The sequence below is a fragment of the Danio rerio genome, chromosome 10 (genome assembly GCF_049306965.1).
Source record: "Danio rerio strain Tuebingen ecotype United States chromosome 10, GRCz12tu, whole genome shotgun sequence".
NCBI classification, from domain to species: domain Eukaryota; kingdom Metazoa; phylum Chordata; class Actinopteri; order Cypriniformes; family Danionidae; genus Danio; species Danio rerio.
In genome coordinates, this window is record NC_133185.1 from 5,937,841 (window position 1) to 5,965,000 (window position 27,160).

At 36.9% G+C, this 27,160-nt stretch overlaps 1 protein-coding gene and 1 long non-coding RNA gene across 5 annotated transcripts in view; one reads left to right on the top strand and one right to left on the bottom strand.

Moving 5' to 3' along the window:
• The window catches only part of auh (AU RNA binding protein/enoyl-CoA hydratase), a 53,494-nt gene extending 41,890 nt beyond the window's left edge, over positions 1-11,604 (top strand). The window contains exons 8-10 of one of the 2 annotated variants that reach the window (NM_001003576.2): positions 2,822-2,872; positions 8,327-8,374; positions 10,655-11,604. In NM_001003576.2, the coding sequence (NP_001003576.2) occupies positions 2,822-2,872; positions 8,327-8,374; positions 10,655-10,732 (177 nt within the window). In that variant the 3' untranslated portion in view covers positions 10,733-11,604. Of the gene's footprint in view, positions 1-2,821; positions 2,963-3,097; positions 4,395-8,326; positions 8,375-10,654 lie in introns of those variants that run through there. The other variant, XR_012385892.1, reaches the window with a different exon arrangement.
• The window catches only part of LOC141376294 (uncharacterized), a 74,884-nt gene that overhangs the window by 10,421 nt on the left and 37,303 nt on the right, over positions 1-27,160 (bottom strand). The window contains exon 5 of one of the 3 annotated variants that reach the window (XR_012386094.1): positions 10,991-13,334. The exons of 1 other annotated variant lie outside the window; for it this stretch is intronic. This is a non-coding gene — a long non-coding RNA (uncharacterized lncRNA). Of the gene's footprint in view, positions 1-10,990; positions 13,335-27,160 lie in introns of those variants that run through there. One more of the 3 variants, XR_012386096.1, reaches the window with a different exon arrangement.

The window sequence follows — 27,160 nt, forward strand, 5'->3', positions numbered from 1 at the left end:
GGCCATGGGTGATGTTCAACTTCATTTTTGTGTTAATTAAACAACTCCAGTCTTGCTGTGTGTATTGGTGTATAATCATCCTGATACTTGGCACCACCTTCAGGATACAATGTATGAAACATTGAGTGCACATGGGCCTTATGAATGGTTCAGTGGTACTTGGCAGTGACACGCCCATCTAGCACAAGTATTAGGCCTAGGGAATGCTATGATATTCCAGCCCAAACCATAACTGATGCACCCCATGCTTTACTTTGGTCATCCAACAGTCTGCTTGGTACGCTTCTGTGGGGCTTCTCCACACTATAAATTTCCCGGATGTGGGAAAGACAGTGAAGGTGGACCATATTTCAAGATTTTCACTGCTTGCAACTCACATTTGGCATTTATATGAATGGCCAAAGGTTTAGCTTTAGCAGCCCAGCCATGTATATCGACCCTGTGGAGCTCCTGACGAACGGTTTTGGTGAAAACAGGAGAGTTGAGGTCTACTTTTAATTCTGTAGAGAGTTGGGCAGCTGTGGTTTTATGTTTTTAAATACAATCCAGGTTAGCAGGACATCCTTTTTAGACAGCTTCATCTTCTTTTTAGTCACATTTTAAACAGGACTCTGTGATAATACAAATGATGATGTGCAGCAATGAATGACCCGAGCTCAAAGTTTGTTGGCGTCTTTTGACAAACAGCCACACACCAGGAAGCATGAATAAGATCTGCTGTATGTCCTCTATTGTTGTTTACGAGGCTGTTCACGTCATGTCTAAATGTCCTGAAAGTGCAATGGGTGCTGCTTTCTCTACATTTAAAATAATGAACTTGAGTTTGATATGTAAACTGACTGTACGAATATCTTGCGAGAATCATGTCAAGTGCAACTGTCTATAGTATACGCCACACCTACCAAGTAAGGGGGTTGTCGCTGAAGCCTGGAGACCTCCAAGTGGCAGGGATTACACCGCAAGTAAACTGGTTTAAGAGTTGGTGTACGTGTAGTAGACATTAATAAAATACTACAGGTTACTGTGAGGTTGGGTTTAGAGTTGGGGTTGGTGTAGACTTTCATAAAACACAATAAAAACAATAGGTTGGACTCTGTGTCATGTATAAGACATTAAATAAATGAAAACTCCGGGAGGTTGGAGCAATCTGCAATAGTGATGTGCAAATTTTCTATTTCTTTTATATAGTTATATAAGTTTATATACTTTTATATAACTACTATGACAATTATCTCCTCAGGTACAGAATATGTGCTTTATTCAGTTCTAAATGCTACTAATGGGAGTTTGAACAACCTATTTATTGCCATTTGACTGAAAGCAGCAGCTGATCGTTCACCTTGGATTTTGAAAATGAAATAACCAGCAAAGGGTTTGAAAATGAAAGTCAATGAACACTCAGCCTATGTACTTTAAATAATGTTAATTATGTATTAATTAGATTATAACCCATACCATTTAGTCAGGAGTGCAGTGGCTGATATTTAAATGAATGGCTGGTATTTATATGCTTCTGTCATGTGGTGTTGCGTTTTGTGCAGACAGCCAAATCTCATGTCGCTGGAATCTTGTCATGTGTAGTGTAGTGTCAGTGTAACATGTCTTCTGTTTATGTTATGTTTCAGTCAAACCACATCAGAGTCTATTTGGAAATGAACTGAGACCCCTCATTTTTAGTTTTCTCTGTCCACTTGTTTGGTCTACACCAAAGTTCAGGGGTCTGTTCTTCGTACGTGGATTACTCAGTTAGCTGGATTTGGTTATTGGTATATTTGACACGATCCAGGATGGTTTCGTTCTTCAAAGCTGATCCGAGAGTTGTTGTCATAGCAACAGTTCTGGTAGGTCAAACCTGATCGAGAGCAGGTTCAATTCATATAAACAGGATTAGATCGGCTCAGTTCAAGCAAAGATAATAAAGTATGTTCTGAATTCTGATATTTTCTTACAGTAGTAGTTATATACACTTGGGAAATGGTAAATATGTTTTAACAATATATATAAAATTATAGTTATTAATAAAATAAATAAAGTTATACATATTAATAAAACTTATGCAATCTGCACCATCGAAATGAAAGTACAAAGACTGCCACCTGGTGGTGATATGAACTTTTTAGATCGCTTTAGTACAATGTTTTTTTTTTCTGTTTTTTTTTTAAAGAAATAATGCATTCATGCAGTCATAAACATGTTTTGACAGTTAATATGCCAGTGATTTGATGCTTCACAAAAAGTTGCAGACGCCTTTACCAATATCAAAATGCTTTTGTAAACAACCCGTTATTCTATACACCGATTAAAAAAAACGGCTACTATAATAAAGAAAATCTTTTCTAAATGTAGAACTAAATACACCGATATGCATTGAAATACATGATGAATACTCTTGACACATGAAAGTGTAAAGCCTGCAGCTCACAACAAATGTGAAAGGTTATTGCGTGTCATATTTAACAAACCGTTTACTGCTAATTTAATGTAATTTTGCTCACATGAATAATTGAATATTAATCAGATGATGTCATTACCCTGCTGTGCCGTCAGCCAATCGTTGCATTGCTGATCATGATTTCGAGGATCGATAGATCTGTCCTTCACAACACACACAGCAATCTCAGATCAGTTTATCCAGACATTCTAATCTGATTCGCGAACTTGTTTGAAGAACCAAATTAGCGAGAGATCAGTTATCGAGATGAAAAGATCCAGGATCTGCCAAATCATCTTAGATTATTTAAGCGAGGTACGAAGAACCGACCCCTGATGTCAGTTTTCATGCTTATTGTTTTTATTCATAGTTTTGTTTTTGTTTTTTCAGGGGCCAATTGCTGTACGAATGGCAAAGTTGGCAATCAACCAGGGAATAGAGGTAAGGCTGCATTATTTTTGACTTTCTGATCAAACAAATATTTTCTTGTACTTTTTTGTTTGTGATTTAATGAGTGTCTGTGACTTTAATGTTTACTGTGAAAAAAAGATTAGGGAAGTGTCATCAGCATGGCGGCAAATCAATGGCAAAATTAATCGAGCGCAGCAGTGATGTTTATGTGCGAAGAGAAGTGAACCGCGTCCATATTACAGGCCTACACTCGAGGAAACTACTGCACATCATCATCTATGCACACGATGTGCGCTCTCGCGAGCAAGGTCATGACTACAGCGCACGCGCGATCAGTTCTGTCTGCTCACTCGCTGATACTTCTCTCTGTTCGCACAACTTTTTGGATTTTTGTCAGTCCTGGGGCGGGACTTGGTTTACTTGTTATCTCTTATGCTACTGGTTACTCACCCTTTCCGCAATTAAGCTGGGATTGGACGCAGGTTATGATGCAGCTTTCTCTCCCCAGTTTTACTGTAATAAAGTTTGTTACAAGAATAGATCTCATTATTTTGATATGTCATTATATGACTATATTATATGAAGATATTAATTCATTATTAAGATATTAAAAAATATCTCATTATTGAAAGTAAGTCATCATCTATTACTACTAAGAAAGTAAGTCTTTTATAGTTTCACATTATGATAAGATATATCTCTTATATGTTTTATTTAATGGGGAAAATAGCTGCCCATACCATACAAATCAAATGTGAATCATCATAACCTGCGTCCAATCCCGGCTAACTTCCGGAAAGAGGGATTAATCAATAGCATTAGAGATAACATGTAAACCAAGTCCCGCCCCAGGAAAAAGTTTTGTGCTGTAGGCTTGACCTCAGATGATGATGTGCGCACAGGGGATCTTCACACGAGCTGTAGTTTCCTCGTGTGTAGACCTGTAATCTGCTCGCGGTTCACTTCTCCTCACGCATAAACATCACTGCTGCGCTCGATTAATTTTGGCATTGATTCGCCGCCATACATCAAACACGTTTTTTGACACTTTAACGTAGGGGTCACCAAACTTGTTCCTGAAGGGCCGGTGTCCTGCAGATTTTAGCTGCAACCCTAATCAAACACACCTGAACAAACTAATCAAGGTCTTGCTAGGTATACTTGAAACACCCAGGCAGGTGTGTTGAGGCAAGTTGGAGCAAAACCTTGCAGGGACACCGGCCCTCCTGGACCGAGATTGGTGACCCCTGCTTTAACGTGTTTGTGTTGTACATCACCATAGACGGATAGTTTCTGTTGAGGTAGTTTTCACAGGAAACACCAGTTTGGTCTATTATTATTAACGTTTTAAATGTGTTTGTTGTATTTAACTCTTTTCCTGCCAGCGTTTTGTTGTTGTTGTTGTTTTTTTAAGTTAGCCACCACCAACATTTTGATGACTTTCACCTAATTAAGACTGCCCTCAGAATGTTTTCTGCTAGGAATATATGACCAAATTATATAACAAAATAAAGACCTAACCTCTGCATTATTGTGTTGAACCTATGAAGATAAAATAAAAAATAAAAAAATATTTTATTTTAAAATGCAACATTTTTGACAAAAAAAACAAACAAACAAACAAAAAACTGATAAATGTATTTTTCTAAAATAGGTGCATTTTTAAGATATATAGTTTATAAATTGCGTGTTGATAAAAGATTTATAACTTTGTCCAGATTGATAGGATGGATTAATTTGGGACGGTGTGAGCCCAGGTATAGAAAGGAGTGAGCTGAAGGAAAGTGGAGTAAAACTCTTTATTTTTACACGCAATCTGACTATCACTTTCCCTGATTATCTTTTGATTAGCTTCCCTTACTGTAATATACCTAATACAAGGATTGCGGTAAAAACTTGTCAGTGACACAGAAACATTGTCTCTTAATTGACCAGTATTCAATTCAATTCAATTCAGCTTTATTTGTATAGCGCTTTTACAATGTAGATTGTGTCAAAGCAGCTTCACATAAATGGTCATAGTAACTGGAACAGTGTAGTTCAGTTTTTAGTGTTTAAGTTCAGTTCAGTTCAGTTTAGCTCAGTTCAGTGTGATTTAATCATTACTGAGAGGTCAAACACTGAAGAGCAAATTTATCTATGCGTAGCTTTACCAATCCTGAACCATGCGAGCCAGTGGCGACAGCGGAGAGGGAAAAAAAACTTCACCTGATGGGAGTGAAGAAAAAAAACCTTGACAGAACCAGACTCAGTTGGGCATGACCATTTTAATTTCTCCGCTGGCCAAAAGTCTTGTGCAGAGCTTCAGTCACCGCGGTGGAGGCTAAGGTATTCTTGTGAGGAAATAGTTAAATTGCACACAAACTTTTTATATTGTTATTGAATCATCATTTTGAAGCCATAAATATGTTTGGAATTTTATTAAGAAATTAGAACTTAAGCATACATTTGATCCTGTAGGACAGGCAAGTAAAGACACAGTAAATATACAACACAGTGTGCATATTTAGCAATATGCTTCCCTTCAGAGCTAATTTCTCCAGCAGACTAATGAGTTCATGAACACTACACTTTTATTAATTGATGTGTTTGAAACACGGATTGGTTACAAAAGAGAAGAGGACAGAAGAGCTGGTCAGTTCATGTTTGCTGATGCTAACATTTATCTAAAGCGTTACAGAGATCTGACAAGCCACATTAAAGCATGTCAAAATATGTTTGATTACATTTCATGATAACAGAAATAATCTGAAAGCTGATCATTTCTTTCATTTTAAAAAGGCACAAAGCTATTTTTATTCTATCAGATGTACGTCATGCAAACCGTTTGTTAATCATCTGATAACAGCATGACATAAAACATTGATTCTTGTTATTTATGAAAATGAGTATCAGTAATAAAAAAAGCAATTAATATTATTAACCCAGTCCTAAGATATACTGCTTTGCTGCATCCATTCCATGTATAAGTTTTCCAGCAAAAGCATGTTTGAATGTGAAGTCATGTGCAGCTGTCAATTAAGTTTGCAATGAGAGTCTGCTTCATGACATTAGCTTGACCTCAGAGGCCAGCCTGTCAACACCACACCACCCAGAGGAAGTGAGCTGATAGAGCAACGACCGCTGCATAGTTTCTGTTGATGGCATTACGGAAAGAATAGAGTGTATATCTGCAAAAACATGTCTAAAGGAATGATTACTTTTCACGCAGCTTTAATAACCTGGAGCAGATTATTAAAGTTGTGGTTAGTGACTGTTTTTGGTTAAAATAGAGTCATTTGAGAAAGTACAGTGCATCCGGAAAGTATTGATAGCGCTTCACTTTTTCCACGTTTTTGATACAGCCTTATTCCAAAATGGATTAGGTTAATTTATTTACTTAAAATTCTACGCACAATGCCCCATGATGACAATGTGAAAAGATTTTTAGAAATTGTTGCAAATTTATTAAAAATAAAAAACCTGTAAAATCACATGTACATCAGTATTCACAGCCTTTGCTATGAAGCTCTAAATTGAGCTCAGGTACATTCTGTTTCCACTGATCATTCTTGAGATGTTTCAGCAGCTTAATTGGAGTTCATCTGTGGTCAATTCAGTTGATTGGACATGATTTGAAAAGGCATACACCTGTCTATATAAGGTCCCAGGGTTGACAGTGCATGTCAAAGCAAAAACCAAGCATGAAGACAAAGGAATTGTCTGTAGACCTCCGAGACAGGATTGTCTTGAGGCACAAGGCTGGGGAAGGTTACAGAAACATTTCTGCTGCTCTGAAAGTTCCATTGAGCACAGTGTCCACCATCAGCTATAAGTGGAAGATGTTTGGAACCACCAGGACTCTTCCTAGAGCTGGCCGGCCATCTAAGCTGATTGATCGGGGAAGAAAGGCCTTAGCCAGGGAGGTAATCAATAACCTGATGGATCAATAATCAATTCTGTGGAGAGAGGAGAACCTTACAGAAGGACAACCATCTGTGCAGCAATTCACCAATCAGGCCTGTATGGTAGTGTGGCTGGACAGTAGCCACTCTCCACCTGGAATTTGCCAAAAGGCATCTCAAGGACTCTCAGACCATGAGAAACAAAATTCTCTGATCTGATGAGACTAAAATTGAACTCTTTGGCGTGAATGTCCGGTGTTATGTTTGGAGAAAGCCAGGCACCGCTCACCACCAGGCTAATACCCTCCCTACAGTGAAGCATGGTGGTGGCAGCATCATGCTGTGGGGATGTTTTTCAGCAGCAGGAACTGGAAGACTAGACAGGATAGAGGGAAAGATGAATGCAGCAATGTACAGAGACATCCTGAATGAAAACCTGATTCAGAGTGCTTTTGACCTCAGAGTAGGGCGACGATTGATCTTCCAGCAGGACAATGACCCAAAGCACACCACCAAAATATCAATGGAGTGGCCCAGCCAGAGCCCAGAATTAAATCTTATTGAACATCTCTGGAGATATCTGAAATCTGGCTGAAATCTGGAGATATCTGATATCTGGCTGTACACCATTGCTTCTCATCCAACTTGATAGAGCTTGAGAGGTACTGCAAAGAGGAATGAGCAAAAAATCCCAAAGACAGGTGTGCCAAGCTTGTGGCATCATATTCAAAAAGACTTGAGGCTGTAATTGCTGCCAAAGGTGCATCAACAAAGTATTGAGCAAAGGCTGTGAATACTTCTGTACGTGTGATTTTTATCTATATATATATATATATATATATATATATATATATATATATATATATATATATATATATATATATATATATTTATTATTTATTTATTGCAAAATTGTCCGCAGATTTCTGGGAATTAACGCCAAAAAAAAGGTTAAAAACTAGGGGGTCTGGATAGTGACTGCCGGTTAAGAGGGGTGGCTAGTTAAAACAAGCTAAGCCAATCGGAGCAGAATGAACTTTTAGAAACGAGTCATTTATACTTTGGTTGAGACCTATTTATTTCAGTTAAAACTAAACCAATTATTTAAAAACTTTGAAAGTGAAATGTGAAAGTAGCAATTAAAATTTTCCGAAAACATCACAGGCATGTTTTTGCATTGAGCCTGTTTGCTTCTAATCAAGTCCTACTGTTAAAAGGTATTTCAGCTTTTAAAAAGCTTGTCTTTATCTGACCTTCTTTAGAAAAGACGTCATTGTTAAAATGGAGAAAGAGCTCTATTGAGCGTTTATTGCCAAAGGCCATTTATTTAAAATTCAGTTGTTTCCCAGAGATGAGTTTTTTGTGAAATGCAAAGGTTACCTACAGAAGAAGGTCTCCATTCTTCTGTGTTGTCATGAGGAGCTCGCGCACGTTTATTGGTTGGTTTGTTTCTACGGCTTCAAGGAGAAAGGAGTGTGTGTGTTGTGTGGGCATTCAGACTCAAGAGCAGCTAATACAGTAACTGTGGTTCGGAGGAACATTTAGCATATGAAAACTAATGACGCAAATGGATGTTGACGTTGTTCTTGTTTTGTTTCAGGTGGATTTAAAGACCGGATTAGCTATTGAAGAAGCATGTTATTCTCAGGTATGTTTGCACAATGACAATTTACATGAATCTGAGAATCTAAATAAATAAGATTTTGCTGTATGAAAATATCAGGATTCGGAACAATTAGGACCTACAAGCAAAAACCTCATTCATCTACATATATATTTCGAGTGTAGTTTATAGGTCAATTTGTCCCTAATTGGTTTAAATGCCATATGCCTAAAAGCACATTATATAAACAAAATAACCTGGTGAAAACAGCTAACCTTAAAGCAGTAGTTCCTTTCCAGAATGAAAATTGTCAGTTACTCACCATCCAATTCTTGCAAACCTAAATGACTTTCTTTCTTCTGTTTGCCATCGTGTTCAGATGCTCAACAGAAATGACTGATTGGCCTTGAATGTCATCAGTTCACCAAACTCACTGCTGTTTACTGAGTATAAACCAAGAGGCAACCTCCCGCTCTCCCTCAGGAAGCCAATACGGAAGTAACTAAAACTGCAATTCATCCGAAATTCCGCTGATCCTGGCCGCTCCTGGCTCCAAAACAGAGCAAATTTCAATTGAGCCCACTGTTAGAATGGCCAACTTTACAGCAGAAAAAATGGTGTTTACAGCCTGGTACAAAAAAAGATTTTGGTTAATACAGCTAATACCCTTCATGACAACTGTGAGTTATATTTTTTTATAACTCATCCGTTTCCTTTATATTAAGTTTGCATAATTGAGGGCGTGGCCACTTGAGTGACAGTTAGGTCTCGTTGGTCGCCGTCACGTCACCTCAGCTGAATCCTGCAGATTAGCCACTGAACTCGGCATATTTATCGTATTTCTGTGTTGTTTTATGTCGCTTTACACACTCAACTGTCTTTTGGACTTGTTTCCTATATTAAAATTTGATGGAATGTCATGCTGAGTGCACTTAATTGTGCTCACAAACCATTCACATGGCCTCCGTTTCCCATGTGAGTAAAGTTACATACTCATATACCATCTCTATACATGTATTTGTTTTATTTAAGATCATTTATCGTTTATATTTATATTTAGACCTGTAATGCACTCCAGAATCTGTCAGATTGATTAGCTGTAGGCTCTAGAACAGTCATCTGAAGTGTTGTCATACAGTGTTATGCTGGATTTCATCAATAGTCTTACAGTAACTAACACAGACTATATCTGAAGTGTTTGAAAGTAATTCACGTTTTCCTCCTGTTGAAAAACGTCATAAGAACAATGTTTAGTGGCTCAGTGTATTACAGCAGTGTTTTTAAATGTCTAAACACTTTATTGATATAGTGTACAACCAAGCACAAGTGGTCAGAATACAAACGAGTCACAGGTGATAAAATATTAAGCGTTCTCCCAAAGTAAAGTGTGTCTGAACCAGGTCCAAGCAAAATGCAGCATGCGTCTGTAGCTCCGCTCACTCTCCGCCTCTTTGCCCTTGTTTGGTATCCCGCCGTGGATGTGATGACGCGTGAACAAAATGGCGACGGTTGGCCGCGCCTACTTGTGGCTTCTTTTGCGCTCTTTAGAAACCTATGGGTGACGTCACGGATACTACGTCCATATATTTTACAGTCTATGACATAAACACAGATACAGGGACACTGCAGCTCATCAAAGTCACGTCGATCAGCTGGTTTGTCTATAAGCTGATATAAGAGTGTTCCCCTGATTAATCTTGGCTTTAAAATGCTACAGTGTCCCTGTATCTGTGGTTACACTCAGTAAACAGCGGTGAGTTCGGTGAACTAGTGACCTTCACGGCCAATCACAGTCATTTCTGTTGAGCATGTGAACACAATGGCAAATCAACGCTGTTTAAGAACATCCTTAACAGTGCTTAAATGTCCACGGGAAATGGACGTTTTTAAAATCCAGTACCGATTAGTACCAAATTCCAGTCTTATAACAACAACCCTAGTCGATATAAGGGTGCATGCACCCCTAGTGAATACTACTATGTTTTTCAAATCAAACCATGCAGGGAATATGTACAGTGTCCTGGCTGGGGAATTTATCTTTTTTTTATTTTTATTTTTTAGAAATGCTACTAAAGTTTTGTCCAGGTGGAAATGGGGGCCTTTAACATGTTAAGTCAAATTCCAATTCCAGCTCAAGGTCTTACCCTGGTCCTATTGCTTTCTCTTCTCACCTAGTTTCATTATTTAATTTCGTTTAATCACTAAGTCATTGGCCATTTAGCGTGTTAACAATGCAGTTTATAAAGTAGAGCCGCCGCTGGCCTCGATCACTCAGATCCTCTATATTTAGCTGTAAGACTCTCATACGCCTCTGTTGTCTCCTAGGTGATCCCGACTAAAGACAGGCTGGAAGGTTTGCTGGCGTTCAAAGAGAAACGTCCTCCTCGCTTTAAGGGCGAGTAAAAGCGGCCCAGTGATGCCACTTACATGCAGCTGCCTTTAAATCGCCTTTCACTATTGTCGGGTCACAAAAAGAGTGTGTCGCATACCTGAAATTCCAGAAGCGCCGCTTAGCCCCTGCGGCCCGACGATGGTAAAACCTGCAGGGATTTCAGCCAAAATATGCGATGAGTAAGCCTGAGATCCTTAATCTACGGATCAACTTTTGTTAGGGTGGTATGTGCTTTTGTTGTTCTTCTGAACTTTTCTTTTGGTTGTACCTGTTTGTAATGTAAAAGTTGTTGTTTTGTCCCTGCAGTTTATATAATTAGGAATGAACACTAAATGGACAGTAAAGTTTTCTGTCAACAGTATAGAGTAAATTTAAAACGAAAATGAAAATGTATAACACAAAATCTGGTTGGGTTTGTTGATTCCAGGAATTGTCACTATTTCACAATAAAGCTGCTTTCACTTCGAATGTGGGTTAATAAGTAGTTCAGTCAACAACTAACCAGTTTTGGCCCTGAGGATAGTGTCTGTTTCATTGTAATGAATTTAGTGTTTATCGATTAATTGTGTACAAAATAACCATTTATATTTACATAAGCTGCATGTTCTGTGTTATGTATATATAAATGCACATGCATCATTTTAAAATATTTACATTTTAATATTTAAAGTTTGTTTTCTATAAATGTCATATATAAATCAAAACACTTTCTATGCATTCATTTACATGCGCATAAACATACACAGTAAAATTACGTAAATATTTATTTTGTATGTGATTAGTCGTTAATTTGTTTAACAGCACTAAATAAATTTACTAATATAAGCAAAGATTGTAGGTAAAAATGCTGTATTAATTAATGCAATAAAACTTTTAAACCTGTCTATATTTCATTTACTTCAACAAAGCAACTACAGCTGCATGATTAATTGAAAAAAGATCGCGATCTCGATTCGACCCCCTAGACCAGGGGTGTCCAAACTCTGCCCTGGAGGGCCGGTGTCCTGGAGAGTTTAGTTCCAACCCTAATCAAACACACCTGAACTAGCTACTCAAGCTCTTACTAAGGCTCAATCCCAATTCTATTTTTGTACCTCTACCCCTTCCCCTTGGCCCTTAAAACAGAGTGTGAAGGGGAAGGGCTTCAAAATTTACCCCTAAGAAATGGGACAGCACTACAGAACCTGCGCACGTCATCTTACTTCCGGGTGCAGCTATCCCGGCGTTATGGCTGGTGTATTCTAAGAAATTTTCTTACCCCTTGGTTTCGCGTGTGGTCCTGAAAAATCTTCGTTCGAAGGGGTATCTACCTTAGCCCTACACCTTTAAGCTAAAGAGAATTGGGACGCCCCTTCACAGGAACGCACAAAAGGGGTAAGGGGAAGGGCTAAGTGGTAGATATGGGATTGGGAGTAGATATACTAAAAACGTCCTGGCAACGAAACGAAACGAAAAGTAAACAAGTTCCTGGTGTGAATTAGGGCTGCAACAACGAATCGATTAAAGCTATAAAAATCGATTACTAAAAGCTTTGGCAATGAATGTCATAATCGATTCATCGTGACATGTTACGTGAGGGCGTTGGATTTAAAAAAAAAAAAAAAAACACTTTAGTTCAGCACGGAGTGAACACGGTCTCTCTCACACTGATACAGAGTTTGGCGCCCCATAGATAGGGATGAGGAGGAAGGGAGATCAACAGCAGGGTAAATTCTACTTTGTTCCGTTGAAGTGAGGACTGTGAAGTCCCTGGAGGTTGGGACAAGTCCCCAGTCTTTATTCAGCTTAACAAGCATAACAAGTTAGCATTAGCTCGTTTAACTTAGAGTAGCAACTGAAAAATTCAAACTGAGGTGTGGCGCGTTGGCTGGAGCTGATCCAGAATTATCACAATTATGCAGCATTTTAACCGCCTAATGCTTATTTTATGTTTTAGACTTGTAAATACACTCAAGTACTAGTAAAACAATAGATTTAGAGTTTGTAAAACACACAAGGAAGTCTAGCAATCCATTCAAATATAATTTGCTGATGTGTTTTATTCATATCAGAAACACAGAGTGAAGGTTTTCTTTTTTTTTTTTTAGTAATTTTGTCTCGTTTCCAATCTGAATATCTAAAAAATCTTAAGTCAAGACAAAAAAATGGCATAAGAAAATGAAGTGATTTCTCAAGCCACCATAAAGTTTGTCCTTAAACTCTATCATCTAGTTTCTATTTAGAAGCACTAACTTGCTGATGATTTGTTGATGTGAGTGTAGAGTGGGTGTTAAACGAATGTAAAATATTTAATTTATTAATTATTATTAACTTAAAACTTTCTGTATAGGGTAAAGAAGGCTAGTGACTCTGAGAAACTGGATATACACTGAATGATCCAATTAGAAGGCTATTTCAGTGCACTGTAAAACTAAACAGTGAAATTAATCAAATTAATTTCACTGAAATATGAATGAAAGTGTGTGCTACTTATTAGTAACACATCCTCTTAAAAATATGATCATAATGACAAGAATGTCTTAACTTCCTCCTGTGAGTGTTACCTTTAGTATTTCTACTGAAGTTATCTGGAGAACGGCTACATCCTGCTCCTCATAGATAAAATATATCTGCCTGTAAACAATATAAAGAAAATGTGTAAGAACAACTTTATCAGTCATGAAGAACAAAAGCAATGGGCAGACACTGGAAATATACTAAGAGAGCTGATTGCTGCTAATCAGATAACCTTAAAATCATTTTTTGCCCACCAACATGAAGCAACACAATGGTGTTTAACTTTGATAATTTTCTTTTGATAATTTTTAATATAAAGTAACAGTAAAGACCAGTATAATAGTAAAATACAGCTTATACATCACACTAATAAATCACATACAATATATTTAATTTAATATTCAATTTATTGAACTAAAATATTTATATCAAATTGTGTAAACTGCATATTTAGAATAAGAAAAACAAAATTACTTATTTTTTTATGTTCAATCCATCTATTAAATTTGTAAAAACTAATAAGTTAACTTAATTTTGGTGGCTTGAGAAAGCCAACATACTGTTATGCTACATAAACTTAAAATTCATCGTCTTCTGTGTCTGAGACAAATTTCTATGTGCATCTTCTCCTAGACCGTTCATACTACAACCCCTCAACTAACTCCAGACCTTTAAACTGGTCTAACTAGGCTTAGTATATCTTTTCCAACTGATCTGACTTACGGTTTTCAGAAAACTGATCCGGACAATTCAGAAAAGTCCCATTCACTTAACATAGGACCATACTTTGTGAGCTCATAACTTTGCGCCAGACTGTCCTACAGATTTGCAATCACTGATGACCTTTCAACTTACTAGCCACACCCTAGCAACCGCTTACGACACCCTAGCAACTGTCCCATAGACTTCTATTGTAAAAAAACTGCCATTGACTTTACATTGGACATATTAACGACACACTAGTCCATACTAAAAACATCCTAACAAACATACCAATTATATTAGCAACATGCTAATTCATACTATAAACAAAATAGCAACATAAGTTATACTAAATTCATGCTAACATGCTAGTTTATACTAGAAACATGCTAGCAACATGCTAATTCATACTAGAACCATGCTAACAACATGCTAATTTGTGCTAAAAACATGCTAGCAACATGCTAATTCATACTAGAACCATGTTAACAACATCCTAATTTATGCTAAAAACATGCTAGCATAATGCTAATTCACACTAGAACCATGTTAACAACATCCTAATTTATGCTATAAACATGCTAGCATAATGCTAATTCACACTAGAACCATGTTAACTTATGTTAGCAACTGCCTAACCTTAGCAACGGCCTGGTAACACCAAGACAACATCCTAGCAACACCTTAGCAACCACCCAGCAATGTCTTAGCAACCACTCAGAACACCTATGCAACCACCTAGGAACACCTTAGCAACCACCTAGCATACCTTAGCAACCACTCAGAACAACCAAGCAACTGACTAGCAATACCCTAGCAATCACCTAATAATGCATTAGTAATCTCTCAGAACAACCAGGAAACCACTCAGAACACCCCAGCAACTACCCAGCAACATTTAAGCAACCACATAAAACACTATATCAATACATTATCAACTACTCATAACACCCTAGCAAATGCATAGCAACAACTTGCAACCACCTAGCAACCACTCAGAACACCTTAGCAACTGCTTTATGACATGGCACGTTATCCTGCTGTAAATAGCCATCAGAAGATGGGTACACAGTGGTCATAAAGGGATGAACATGGTCAGCAACAGTACTCGCCCTGCTGAAAAATCCAGCTTAAACCAGCCAAGGCTGGTTGGCTGGTTTTAGGTGGTCGACCAGCCTGGTTTTAGAGGGGTTTTGGCCACTTCCAGGCTGGTTTCCAGCCATTTCCAGCCTGGTCTTAGCTGGTAAGGCTGGGAGATGACTGGCTAAAACCAGCTTGACCAGCTTAGCCAAGCTGGGAGTCCAGCCAAAACCAGCAATGTCCAGCTTAAACCAGGCTGGTCAAGCTGGTTTAAGCTGGATTTGGCTGATCATTTTCCAGCCTGACCAGCTAAGACCAGGCTGGAAATGGCTGGAAACCAGTCTGGAAGTGGCCAAAACCCCTCTAAAACCAGGCTGGTCGACCACCTAAAACCTGCCAACCAGCCTAGGCTGGTTTAAGCTGGATTTTTCAGCAGGGGTAGGCTGTGGTATTGAAACGATGCTCAATTAGTACTAATGGACCCAAAGTGTGCCAAGAAAATATTCCCCACACCATTACACCACCACCAGCAGCAGCCTACAGGCAGGATGGATCCATGCTTACATGATGTTGACTCCAAATTCTGACCCTACCATCCGAATTTAAACTCTTACATTTTCAATTCTGCTTCTGCAAAGCTGTTTCAAAATGCCACCTCAGTCCGAACAGCCACATTGTAATTCACGAACGTTTGCGTCACTCTAGACTCTAGAAATAAGCGTTCACTAAGGCAGTACCCTTTCAAAAGGTGTAATCAATTCAGTTCAAGTATATTTGTAAAGCACTTTAACAACAATTATTGTTTCAAATCAGCTTTACAAAAGGTGTACACTGCATTACAATCAAATTTGGAAAAGTTTATTAGTTACCATAACTTTATAAATTACTAATAACTTTAATTAGACAGTAACTAATAGTTTAAACAGTTAAAGTTGTTATATACAAAAACAGTTAGCCTGCAGTTACTGTATACAGTCCCTTTAATAATCAGGGGTCGCCACAGCGGAATAAACCGCCAACTTATCCTGCACGTTTCACGCAGCAGATACCCTTCCAGCTGCAACCCATCTCTGGGAAACATCCATACACACGCATTCACACACATACACTATGGACAATTAAGCTAAACCATTTCACCTGTTCTGAATGTCTTAGGACTGTGGGGGAAACTGGAGCAACCGTAGGTAACCCATTCGAACGTAGGGAGAACATGCAAACTCCACACAGAAACGCCAACTGAGCCAGCCAATTCTCGAACCAGCGACCTTCTTGCTGTGAGGCGACAGCACTACCTACTGCGCCACTGCGTCACCCATATTTAAACAGTATCCTCACATAATACAGTTCAATTGTGTAATTATTCTGTAACGTTTACACAGTGAATCAGACCCATAAAAGCTCAATTCCAAGAAGCTCTTCTTACTGATCCTGATTATTACAGGAAGCGACAAAACAGTTAAAATCCTTTCAAAACTCACATTTAGCAGCAACGAGTCTGAATAAGCTGCGGGGCTTTATTCACTGCTCAAAAAAATGTTAATTGCCATCATAACAGAAAATCTAGAGTTGAGGCGAATGGTGGGTGGTGGTTTTACAGTCTTTGTTATTTGAGCTCGAGCATCGAAAGAGGGGGAAAAAAAAAACCCAGACTGTTGCAAGAGCTGCTGTGTCAGACGACAGGAACGCTTCTGCCCCAGGGGCTCATGGGAGATTTGTTCACCCAACACCACTGTTGCCGCATACAGAGAATTATTAGCCCAATGATGTAATGCTTATCTAATACACACAGCAGGCAAGCTCATGACTGCTGCTATACATCTGCGTTCACTCATGTTTGGTCTGTAAAGAATGACACAGACATTACGGATTGGCATTTCATTGTGTTATTGCTATTGAGAAATGTGCGGGTAATCCAGCCTGATCTCACGAGGAAAAGTAAGTATAACGTAGTAAAATTGTTGCCGTGCGACCAGTTTTGATTGCAAAATGTGCACCGCATGCGCCTATTTAGGAGACGTTCACGCAGAATGCATATTTGTACTAAAAATTTCAAACGCAACGCTCAGAAATACTTTAAAACAGTTCATATGTCAACTTGCTGCAGTAAACAAAGCCCGCAATGTCTGCCCCGCCTTAAAGTTCGTCTGATTGGCTCACTGCTCTTGAACGCAAATGGATTTGTTAATATCAGCTGTCAATCACGAAGTCTATGACTTCCTTCCAATGACAGTAAGCTACAGCCACGAAACTGTAAAGGTCTTGGTACGAGAGAATGAAAACAGCACTGGACCAGCCTGATCTCACGAAAAAACGGAAGTATTTTACGTTTTACCAGTTTAGTGGCTAATTCGTACAAGTTCAACCGTACAAAAATGTATGATTTTAAAAAGGAGGCGTGGCACCTAACCCCACCCCTAACCCTAGCCGTCATTGGGTGATGAGCAAATCAAACTAAATTGTATGAACTAGTGTGAATTCATACGAATAAGCCACTAAATCAAAAAGTTACGAATTGCCGTGAGATTGCGTTGGATAATCAGATTTTATCCTAATCTTCCAGTGTAAGAATGTGTTTTACAGTGCATGAAAAGCCGAGTTCAGAAGGCAGATTTTAGCCCTGATTTTAACTCGCCTACAGGTTTTGAGAAATCACAAACGTCTGAAATCACAGGCAAATCAATGCTCATTCAGGTGAGTGACAATCACACAGTATGAACTATCAAGGACGCAATCAGAGAGAATCACCGATGAGTCTCTTGACGCCCGTTAGATATTTGGCATGCTGAATATATGGAGCTGTTAGTGATTCAAATCATACCGCGTGAAATGAGTTCTGATTAAAAATAACATTGTCGATCGCCTACAGCCAATGAGAGGGCAGCATTAACTAGTACAGGTGCCTGCAGGCCAGTGGGAAGCTAGGGGGGGAAGTTAAAAGCGCTAATTTTTAGACTGAAGAAATGGAGGAAAAACTAGTGTAAATTTGACAGGAGCACTTTCTGTTTGACATGTCATCTGATCAATATCACAATCAGGTCAAAAAGTTAAAGAAAAATTGTTAATTCTCTTCAAAAGCCAGGTGAGCAACATACGTTTCTAAAGCTAAAGCCTTCTTTTTCCATTATGTAGTTAATTATGAAAGATATATTACGTGACCTTGCGTTGTTATCATGTCACTTCTTATATTCTTATAAATATATATATATATATATATATATATATATATATATATATATATATATATATATATATATATATATATTTATATATATATATATATATTTATATATATATATATATAAATATATATATATATATATAAATATCTATATATATAAATATGTATATATATTTATATATAAATATGTATATATATAAATATCTATATATATTTATATATAAATATATATATATAAATGTATATATATTTATATATATATATATATATATATTATATATATATATATATATAAATATATATATATAAATATATATATATTTTTATGTATATATATATATATATATTTTTTTTTTTATGTATATATATATATTTATATATTTTTATATATATATATATATTTATATATAAATATATATATATATATATATATATATATATATATATATATATATATATTTATATATATATATATATATAAATATATATATAAATATATATATATATATATATATATATATATATAAATATATATATAAATATATATATATATATAAATATATATATATATATATATATATATATAAATATATATATAAATATATATATATATATATATATATATATATTTATATATATATATATATTTATATATATATATATATATATATATATATATATATATATATATATATATATATATATATATATATATATATATATATATATTTATTTATTTATTTATTTATATATATATGTATATAAATCCATCCATCCACTTTTTTATTTCAGCAAAACACTTTTAAAATTTTAGGTACATATATATATATATATATATATATATATATATATATATATATATATATATATATATATATATATATATATATATATATATATATATATATATATATATACATATATATGTTTTCACTCTTAAAGTGCTTGTGGCCATAACCTAAAATTTTAAAAGTGTTTTGCTGAAATAAAAAAAGTGGATGGATGGAGCCTCCTTAGATGGCTATTTTAGGGGTGTATTAATAAACAAACAAATAAGGTGCCGATTTGACACCAAACAAGTAGCACCAACGAAACCCAACTGTTTTGTTGTGTTGGACCAAAAACCTGCCCATCAACACACCAAACAGACGGCAGCCAACTGATTCAAGAGTGCACGTTCTGCACTTGCATGAGAGGCGTGTCTTTCTGCACCACGGGGGCATGTTTCTCGTTCAGAACGGGAAACGAGAACTTCCAATGTATGCGTTGAAAACGTAAACAAAGCGGCATTAAGTACCATCACCACAGTAATTGTAGCTTACCACAAAGGGATTTGCTCCTTCAAATTTTAGATAATCTAATAAGTATCATTTGAAAATATTTATGAAATGTAGCAAAATTACAGCCGGCCTCTGTGTTCCTTCTCCATCTAAATTGTTTACTTGCTGTGTCACTTTACTGTGTTGCACTCGTGCTCTGATTCATTTCTGACACCAATCCTATGCACTAAATCTGGCCAACAAGCTCCGATGTTAACCCAACAAGAGCCGATGTGTGGAAAACACAACTAGCCTGACCAATACTGACCGACGGAGCCCAATGACAGACCGTCAGCTTGATGTGTCTTGATCATATAAATCAAAACACAGGACTACAATCGTGACAGAATAATTGAAGCTCTGAGCTGGCAACTATTTCTCATGTAAGTATTTCCTGATCTGTCGTATTGAGGCGCTGGGATTGAATGATTTCTGAAGCGTTGAACAGGAAATGACATGCATATTTAAGCATTCAGACGCTTTGGGGGAGTTTTTGTCCCAGAGTCTTCATTTCTGGAGTTACAGTGTGTTTCGTCTTTGATGACAGCATTGTAACATGTGGTGGCGACTCAGGAATTCGAAGCACATCCACATCTCAGACAGCTTTGACCCGCATTCCTGTGCGCTCGCTCAATGAAGCCTTTATTTCAATGGTTTAACACGTAGCATGTCTTCACTTGCGCTCCCGCTATCAATTGCCCATTATATTCACTTCTCTTGAAACTACAGTCTACACCACCACACCTGGTTCACCGCAAGAATGTGCAGCAGGTTTGCCGCTAATGACAGATCGCAGATCATTTGAACAATTTACAATTGCCTTTTAAGTGTCTTTCAGCAAAGCCTGGGAGTTGTTCAAGTACTTTTAATAACTCTTAAAAGTTCCTGATAGCAAAACAGCCACCAAACATTAAACAAATGATACAAATATAATTTTAAAAGTGCTCTTTTTTTTTATTTAAATTGCAAATAAATAATATAAACGCTGTTACGTACAGTATGTGCTCCTCCTATCAGTTACTTCAATAAGGATTTCAGCAGTGTTGGGGAAAGTTACTTTAGAAAGTAATGCATTGGAATATTGAGTTACTCCCCAACAGGGTTCATTTCAAGAGTTCACACTTAGATATTGCTTGACAACTGTTAGCAGGTTTGGCATGCTGTCCTGGGAGAGAACCCTGAGCTCGGATAGTTGAGCCCAGGGCTCCCGCCAGGTCCATAGAGCATGAGAGGGGAGTACAAGATCAGGTGGTTCTCGAGAGCTCCTCTTTCTGTAAAGGAGGAAAGGAGGAGAAAGGGGTGGATAGGGGGGTTTCTTCGGAAAACGAAGATAAGGGAGTAATATCTAGCTAGGCTACTTATAGTGAGTTAGGATAAATCTGATTGGCTAACTAATGAATGTAGATGGGTGGCCAGCTGCAGTCAATTATATAACGTGCTCCTCTCGAAATTAGTTTGAAAAACTTCACTTCATTGACGAAAACGTTCATAATATTCGTGACGAACAAGTTTCTACTGATGTAAACTAATTAAAAATAAATTGATTATGACGACAACTATAATAATAATATACTGACATATTTGTTGACTAATAAAAACAAGACGAGAATGTGATTGAGGGATGTTTTTTTGGAAAATATCCAATCAGAATTAATCTTGGTGTCTGATGCATGATGTACATGCACATACTTGAATAACTGATTCACAGTAGAAGTGAGATGCGATTTCATCATCTTCCATTAGGCCGTCTGTCTGTCAAATTAAACAAGAATAAAAAACTTTTTAAAAAAGTCTGTAAAAATACATTTTATTGGATACAAATAAAAGTAATTTAAATCCATGTTTTTTATGTGTTTATACCTAACAATATTTTCTAAAATTGGTCGAGTTTTGTGCAGTCCATGCATGTTTTTTTAACCCTTGTGCACTGTTCAGATTTACTACCCTTTTGTGATTTTCGGGATGAAAACATCCACTAATATAAACTGCTGTAAAAAGACACCAGGTACTTTTTTTTAATTTTTTTTTAAACATTTTTGCACTACTAAATTGCCTGGAAAATGACAGGATTTTAACTCTTTAATTGCCAAATTCATAAATGATTTCACTGATTTGGTAAAATAAATGATGTATTTGCAATATAAAAAGTAACTGTGGACTGGATTTATTTTAACCTGTTATCAGTCTTGGACATGTGAATGATTAGCAACAACAGTGGCTTTGATGCATTGTTAGATTTTAATTTTTTCTCCTTAATTTACTGTTAGTGGCAGTTCTTGCCCCATTGACTTCTATTATAACCACAATTGATGGTGCATAAATACAGTCTTTGTTTTTATTTACTCTATGTAGTTCTGAGAGCTAAAATGCATATTTGGATTTTCTCAGACACATTAAGGTGTGCACTGAGGTCGCTCTCACACACTCAGACACACATAAATACCCTTTTAGTTGCTGTTATACTGCATATAAACGTCCAGAAACTAAACTTTTGTTGCACAGGACTATCTAAAGGGTTTATGGTGCAACTGATGATCAACTGTAAAAATTACACATTTTACCTTTTCCCAACAGGGGAAACCACCAACAATCAAAAATGCCTGATTATATTGTGTCATGGTTTTTATTAAAAATAAATGTGGTTATACTGGAAGTCAACGGGGCAAAACAGCCTTAACAATCAATTCGCATGCCAAGACTTTGATAAAAGGAAAAATATATCCAGTCCACAATTACTTTTTATATTGAAAATACGTCATTTTGTGAGTTTTTTTTTCCACCAAATTAGTGACATAATTTATGAATTTGCCAATTAAAAATCCTGTATTTTTTAAAGCAATTTAATAGTTTAAATCAGGGCTGAGGTTGATTTCTGCACACAAAAAAAAAATAAAATAAAATAAAAAAAAAATATATATATATATATAAATATATAAATATATATATATTATATAAATAATATATATAATTATATATAATATATATAATTATATATATATTATATATATAATTATATATATAAATATAAATATATATATATTTTTATATATATATATATTAAGCTGATGCATTATTACAGCAGTTTAATTCAGTGGATGTTTTCATCCGGAACAAAAGAGTAGATCATTTGCCCAGAGTCTATCGTTGAGTTAAAAAAAAAAATGTAAAAATCAAAGCATTTTCTCAAAATATGTGTCAAAATAAGATTTGCCACCAAAATCATTCTGCTAGCTGAAACCATGAAAAAGTTAAGACCAAATTAACACTCAAAATCACAGCAGAGTGCATGAAAACATCCCCAACAGTTCATAAGGGTTAAAGTGCGTGCACAAATAAAGCTAATGTTATATCTATACAAAGCTCGTATATGCCACACATCTTTGGCTTGATCTTTAATATTTTAACAATCGTTGGAAGTTGATGGCATAGCTGGTGGTTTACAGAGAAAGAGGGGGAGGTGTCTGTTTAAGGGCCTGAGTCCAAGCCTACGTGCTCAATCGCTCACCTCCCCCTCCACACTGACGACAGCCAACAGCATTCCTTCCTGGATATAAACAGACCTATAAACATTCGCTCATTCACACACACACATGAGCGGCCTGTGAACCTGGACGCACCAGTGAGAAAATCACTTAGTATAACATTCCAGCAACGGTGCGCTTTTTCAGAAAAACATCATGTGGGACATTCTACCAGAAACGTACATTATCTGAAATAAATATAAAATATATAAATACAGTGAATAAAAAGTATTTCATCCCACTGATGGTGGATTTCTGTGAGTTGTTCTGTAAACAGGGTTCATACACATTCTTACTAGAAGTCTAAGACTTTTCCAAAACTTTCAAGCGCATTTTCATGACGTAATGTTTCATGTAATGTCTAAATAATAAGAAAAACAATGATGTTTAAATTTATTACAGCATATCATAGAACACACAACAATCTATTTTGCTTAAATTTGTTTTTGTATCTATGTAAAATTGATAAACTTGAATGAATAAACTTTAAATTGAATAAACTTTAATCGGTAAAACTCTCCGAGATGTGAACAAAATCAAGTGATGCTTTAATGTTTGATTTAAACAAATCCTAAATGGTTCATAATCTTTAAAATAATTAATAAAAATACTAAAAATAATTAGTTTAAAAGTATCGAATGATATTAATATGACGAAGTGTCGGAAACTTTCTACTTCTCTGTTATCCGTCTGACTTTGCAGTCAGTTTCTTTTGATCGCCCCCTGTTGTTTAAAAGAATATCACAACGGCGAATGCGGCAAGTATAAAAGCCATGTCCTTTAGGTGAGGTGCGCGCACAGTCAGCGGAGGTGCGTGATGTGGCACCAAGGGAAAGTATAAATCCAGCTTAAGAGGAAGTGACATCAGTTGATCAAGGATGTGTTCTATCATTGAATTGTATGATTTTATGCTTGTTTTGAATGGTTTGTCAAAAATGACAGGCTTAAAGGTCAGACCATGTCACATTTCTAATAAGTTAAAATAGACGTTTCTGCTAGAATGTTCCATGTGAAAAAAATAAAAATACTTTGAAAAACTCGTACATTTGAGGGCTTTGCAGATTTACCCGAAATATTTTAGGGTGCTTTCACACCTGTGAATAGATTCAGTTGTTCCGAAACAGAGATTACAATTGTTACATTGTTGCTCTTTGCTCTTGAAGCGGTTCGCTTTCACACTGCAAAGTTTCTAATCGGACCAAAAGAGCTAAAACAAGTCACGTGCGAGTAAACTCTCCTCACATTGGTCAGAGTGTCAGGGTTTATTTTGTAGTGTCCCGCTCAGCTGTCAGGAGAGGTGGAGGTTTGGTTGTGATTGACAGGGTGCGTGCGCGCGACATGTCTGAGGAGAGACGCGGTAGGGAGGGGTGAGAAGGGTGCGCGACGATGCCTATTTGAGGACCGGGAAGGAGACGCGAGATTACCGGGAGATCATTACTCGTTTGCGGGCATCCGGAGACTCGCGAAACTTCCCGCCATACTCATAATTCTCTCTTCATATGGCCGTAAGCCATATGCATATAAGCCGTAAGCATATTACATATCCATAAAACACTGTGATATAACCGCGCTCGGATTGGATCGCTTTCTCACTTCAATCGAACCGCTCCAGGGTTTGTTTCAATTGAGCCGAGACCACCTCATTCAAGCGACCTCGGAGCGATTACTTTGGCGTGGAACAGAGCGCGATTGCCCTGTTCACATATGCTAAACGAACCGCGCTAACTGGGCAAACGAGACACATTCCGAAACAAAAGTGTAGGTGTGAAAGCACCCTTAGGCCCCGTTTACACTAGTGCGTTTTAGTTTGAAAACGCATAAGTTTTGCTACGGTTACGCCATCCGTCCACACTACGCCGGAGTTCTCGAGCGCCGAAAACGGAGCGTTTCGAAAACGCTGGAGAGGCCGTTTTCATTCTGAAACGCTGCTGCTCCGTCTCAGTGTGAATGGGGAAAGACGGAGACATCTGAAAACGGAGGCGGGGCTGCAAACGTTCGCCTATCTGATTGGGGCTTTTCCTCAATATTAAGTAGCCCACACACACAGTTCAGTCTCGCATCCTCTTCTTGTAAGTTAAGACTTCGCAAGTTTGATCAAGGCTGCAGTCTCCCCCTTCTCAGTTTGATATGGAAAACATACCGAGGACACGAGTAAATCTTCAAAGGGAACAGTGTACTTTATAACTTCATTCACATCACCTTGGCTACGTTGTTTCACTTTCTCAACATTAAAATGTAAACATGATTTAAGGAACTGCCCCTTTTTTTTAATATTAGAAAACTTAACAGACAGCAGAAATGTTGAGGCGTCGTGCTGCATATATGAGTGTCATCTTCACTGTGTGGATATTTATAACAAAACGGAGCCTATAACAACTGCCTCCTTTCAATTTCAGTGAAAATACGAAACACACCCTCTCTTCTGCTGAATATCAGTTTTAATAATCGACAATTAATAAAAGTATAACATACAATAAGTTTATACATTGTAGGAAATAAAGGCAAGCGATCAGTCAATGTACCTGGATTAATCATTAACTTATCTTTGCACTTAACCAAAACATGTTACCCGTGAACAAGTAACTTAATAGATTCCAATGATCAAAGTCAGGGAATATGTCGTTAGATAAAGACAACAACATGAATGAAATATCACGTTTAGCAAATATAGTGAGATTAGATCCAGCGGGAGATGCGTGATGAGCAGTCCGACCAGCACAGCTCTCATCTGGGTAGAAATGCTGGAGTGCTTGCCGAGAGTGTGTGTGTGGTCACGTGATGTGCGTTTTCAGCGTTTTGGTGTGGATGGAGAGCAGTTCAGAAACGCTGGGTAAAACGCGAGTGTGGACGCGGATCGTTTCCATTCTACAACGCCGTTTTAAAACTAAAACGCACTAGTGTAAACGGGGCCTTAGTCTCCCCTACTCTTTACGAGAAGTGCCATGGGATTTTTAATGACCACAGAGAGTCAGGATCTCGGTTTAACATCTCTTCCGAATAACGGTGTTGTAGGTGAATTGGTAAGCTAAATTGTCCAAACTGTATGTCCTGGTCCTCCAGGTTGGGAGTTGAGTGTTGGGCTAACAACCCACCAAATAAAAACTAGATGTTACAAAACACCAATGTGGTGTGGCTAAATATCAACTTCGATATAAATGGCTCTGGGAGTGAGTAAGTAAGTGTATATTTATGTGTTGTAAATAATAGGCAATAACAAGAACCACAATGCTTACATATAAATAAAACAAACATTAAGTCAATAGTTGGTTAATTGTATATTAAACACATTAAATATACCTTTACAATCGTAATTTTGACGATGTAAGTTGAAATGAAAATGTCTTATTTTACCTGTGCTTTCGTACACTGGTTTCCGAAGTGGGGTTCGGGACCGCCCAGAGGGTCGCTTGGTGATTTCCAATAATCTAATAATTTTAATAAACTATTAGAATTACCATACTATATCGATAACCTACAGAAGAAAAAAATACTAATAGTTACATTAAAAGAACAACATGCAAATAAAAATCCATCAGCCTTTCAGTTTTTTGTGCCCCCTGAGGTGATCACACTATGTTATATTAAAGACACAGCACAATGATTTTAAGGTACCAGGTTGAACTTTGACACCTTTACGACACTCACATACATTAAAAATAAATACAGGCCACAACTGAACAAGGAGGATGGTCTCCAAGTGGCATTCTTCAAAATTAAAGGATGAATAGACTTGGGCCTATTAGTATGTGTGTGCCGTTGTGTGCAAGGTTTATTTAATTATAACCACCTCATAGGATATTGGCGGTTGCAAGTCACTGGTACTGTAATTTTGGGGGAACCCCTGCTTTAGTAAACTAGTCAACATGTCAATTAAACTTTAAAGCACTACAGAATTTATTTAAAATATACATATAATGGGATAGTGCAGCCCAAAATTAAAACAATTGCTCATTATGCATTCACCCTCACCAACACAAAAGAAGATATTTTAAAGAAAGCAGAAAAACTTGAACCATTTACTTCCATAGTAGAAAGAACACTATGAAAGTCAAGGGTTTTCAGCTTTCCTCATAATCTCTTCTTCTGTGTTCAACAGCAGAAAAAAACGGTAACACTTTACAATAAGGTTTATTAGTTAATGCA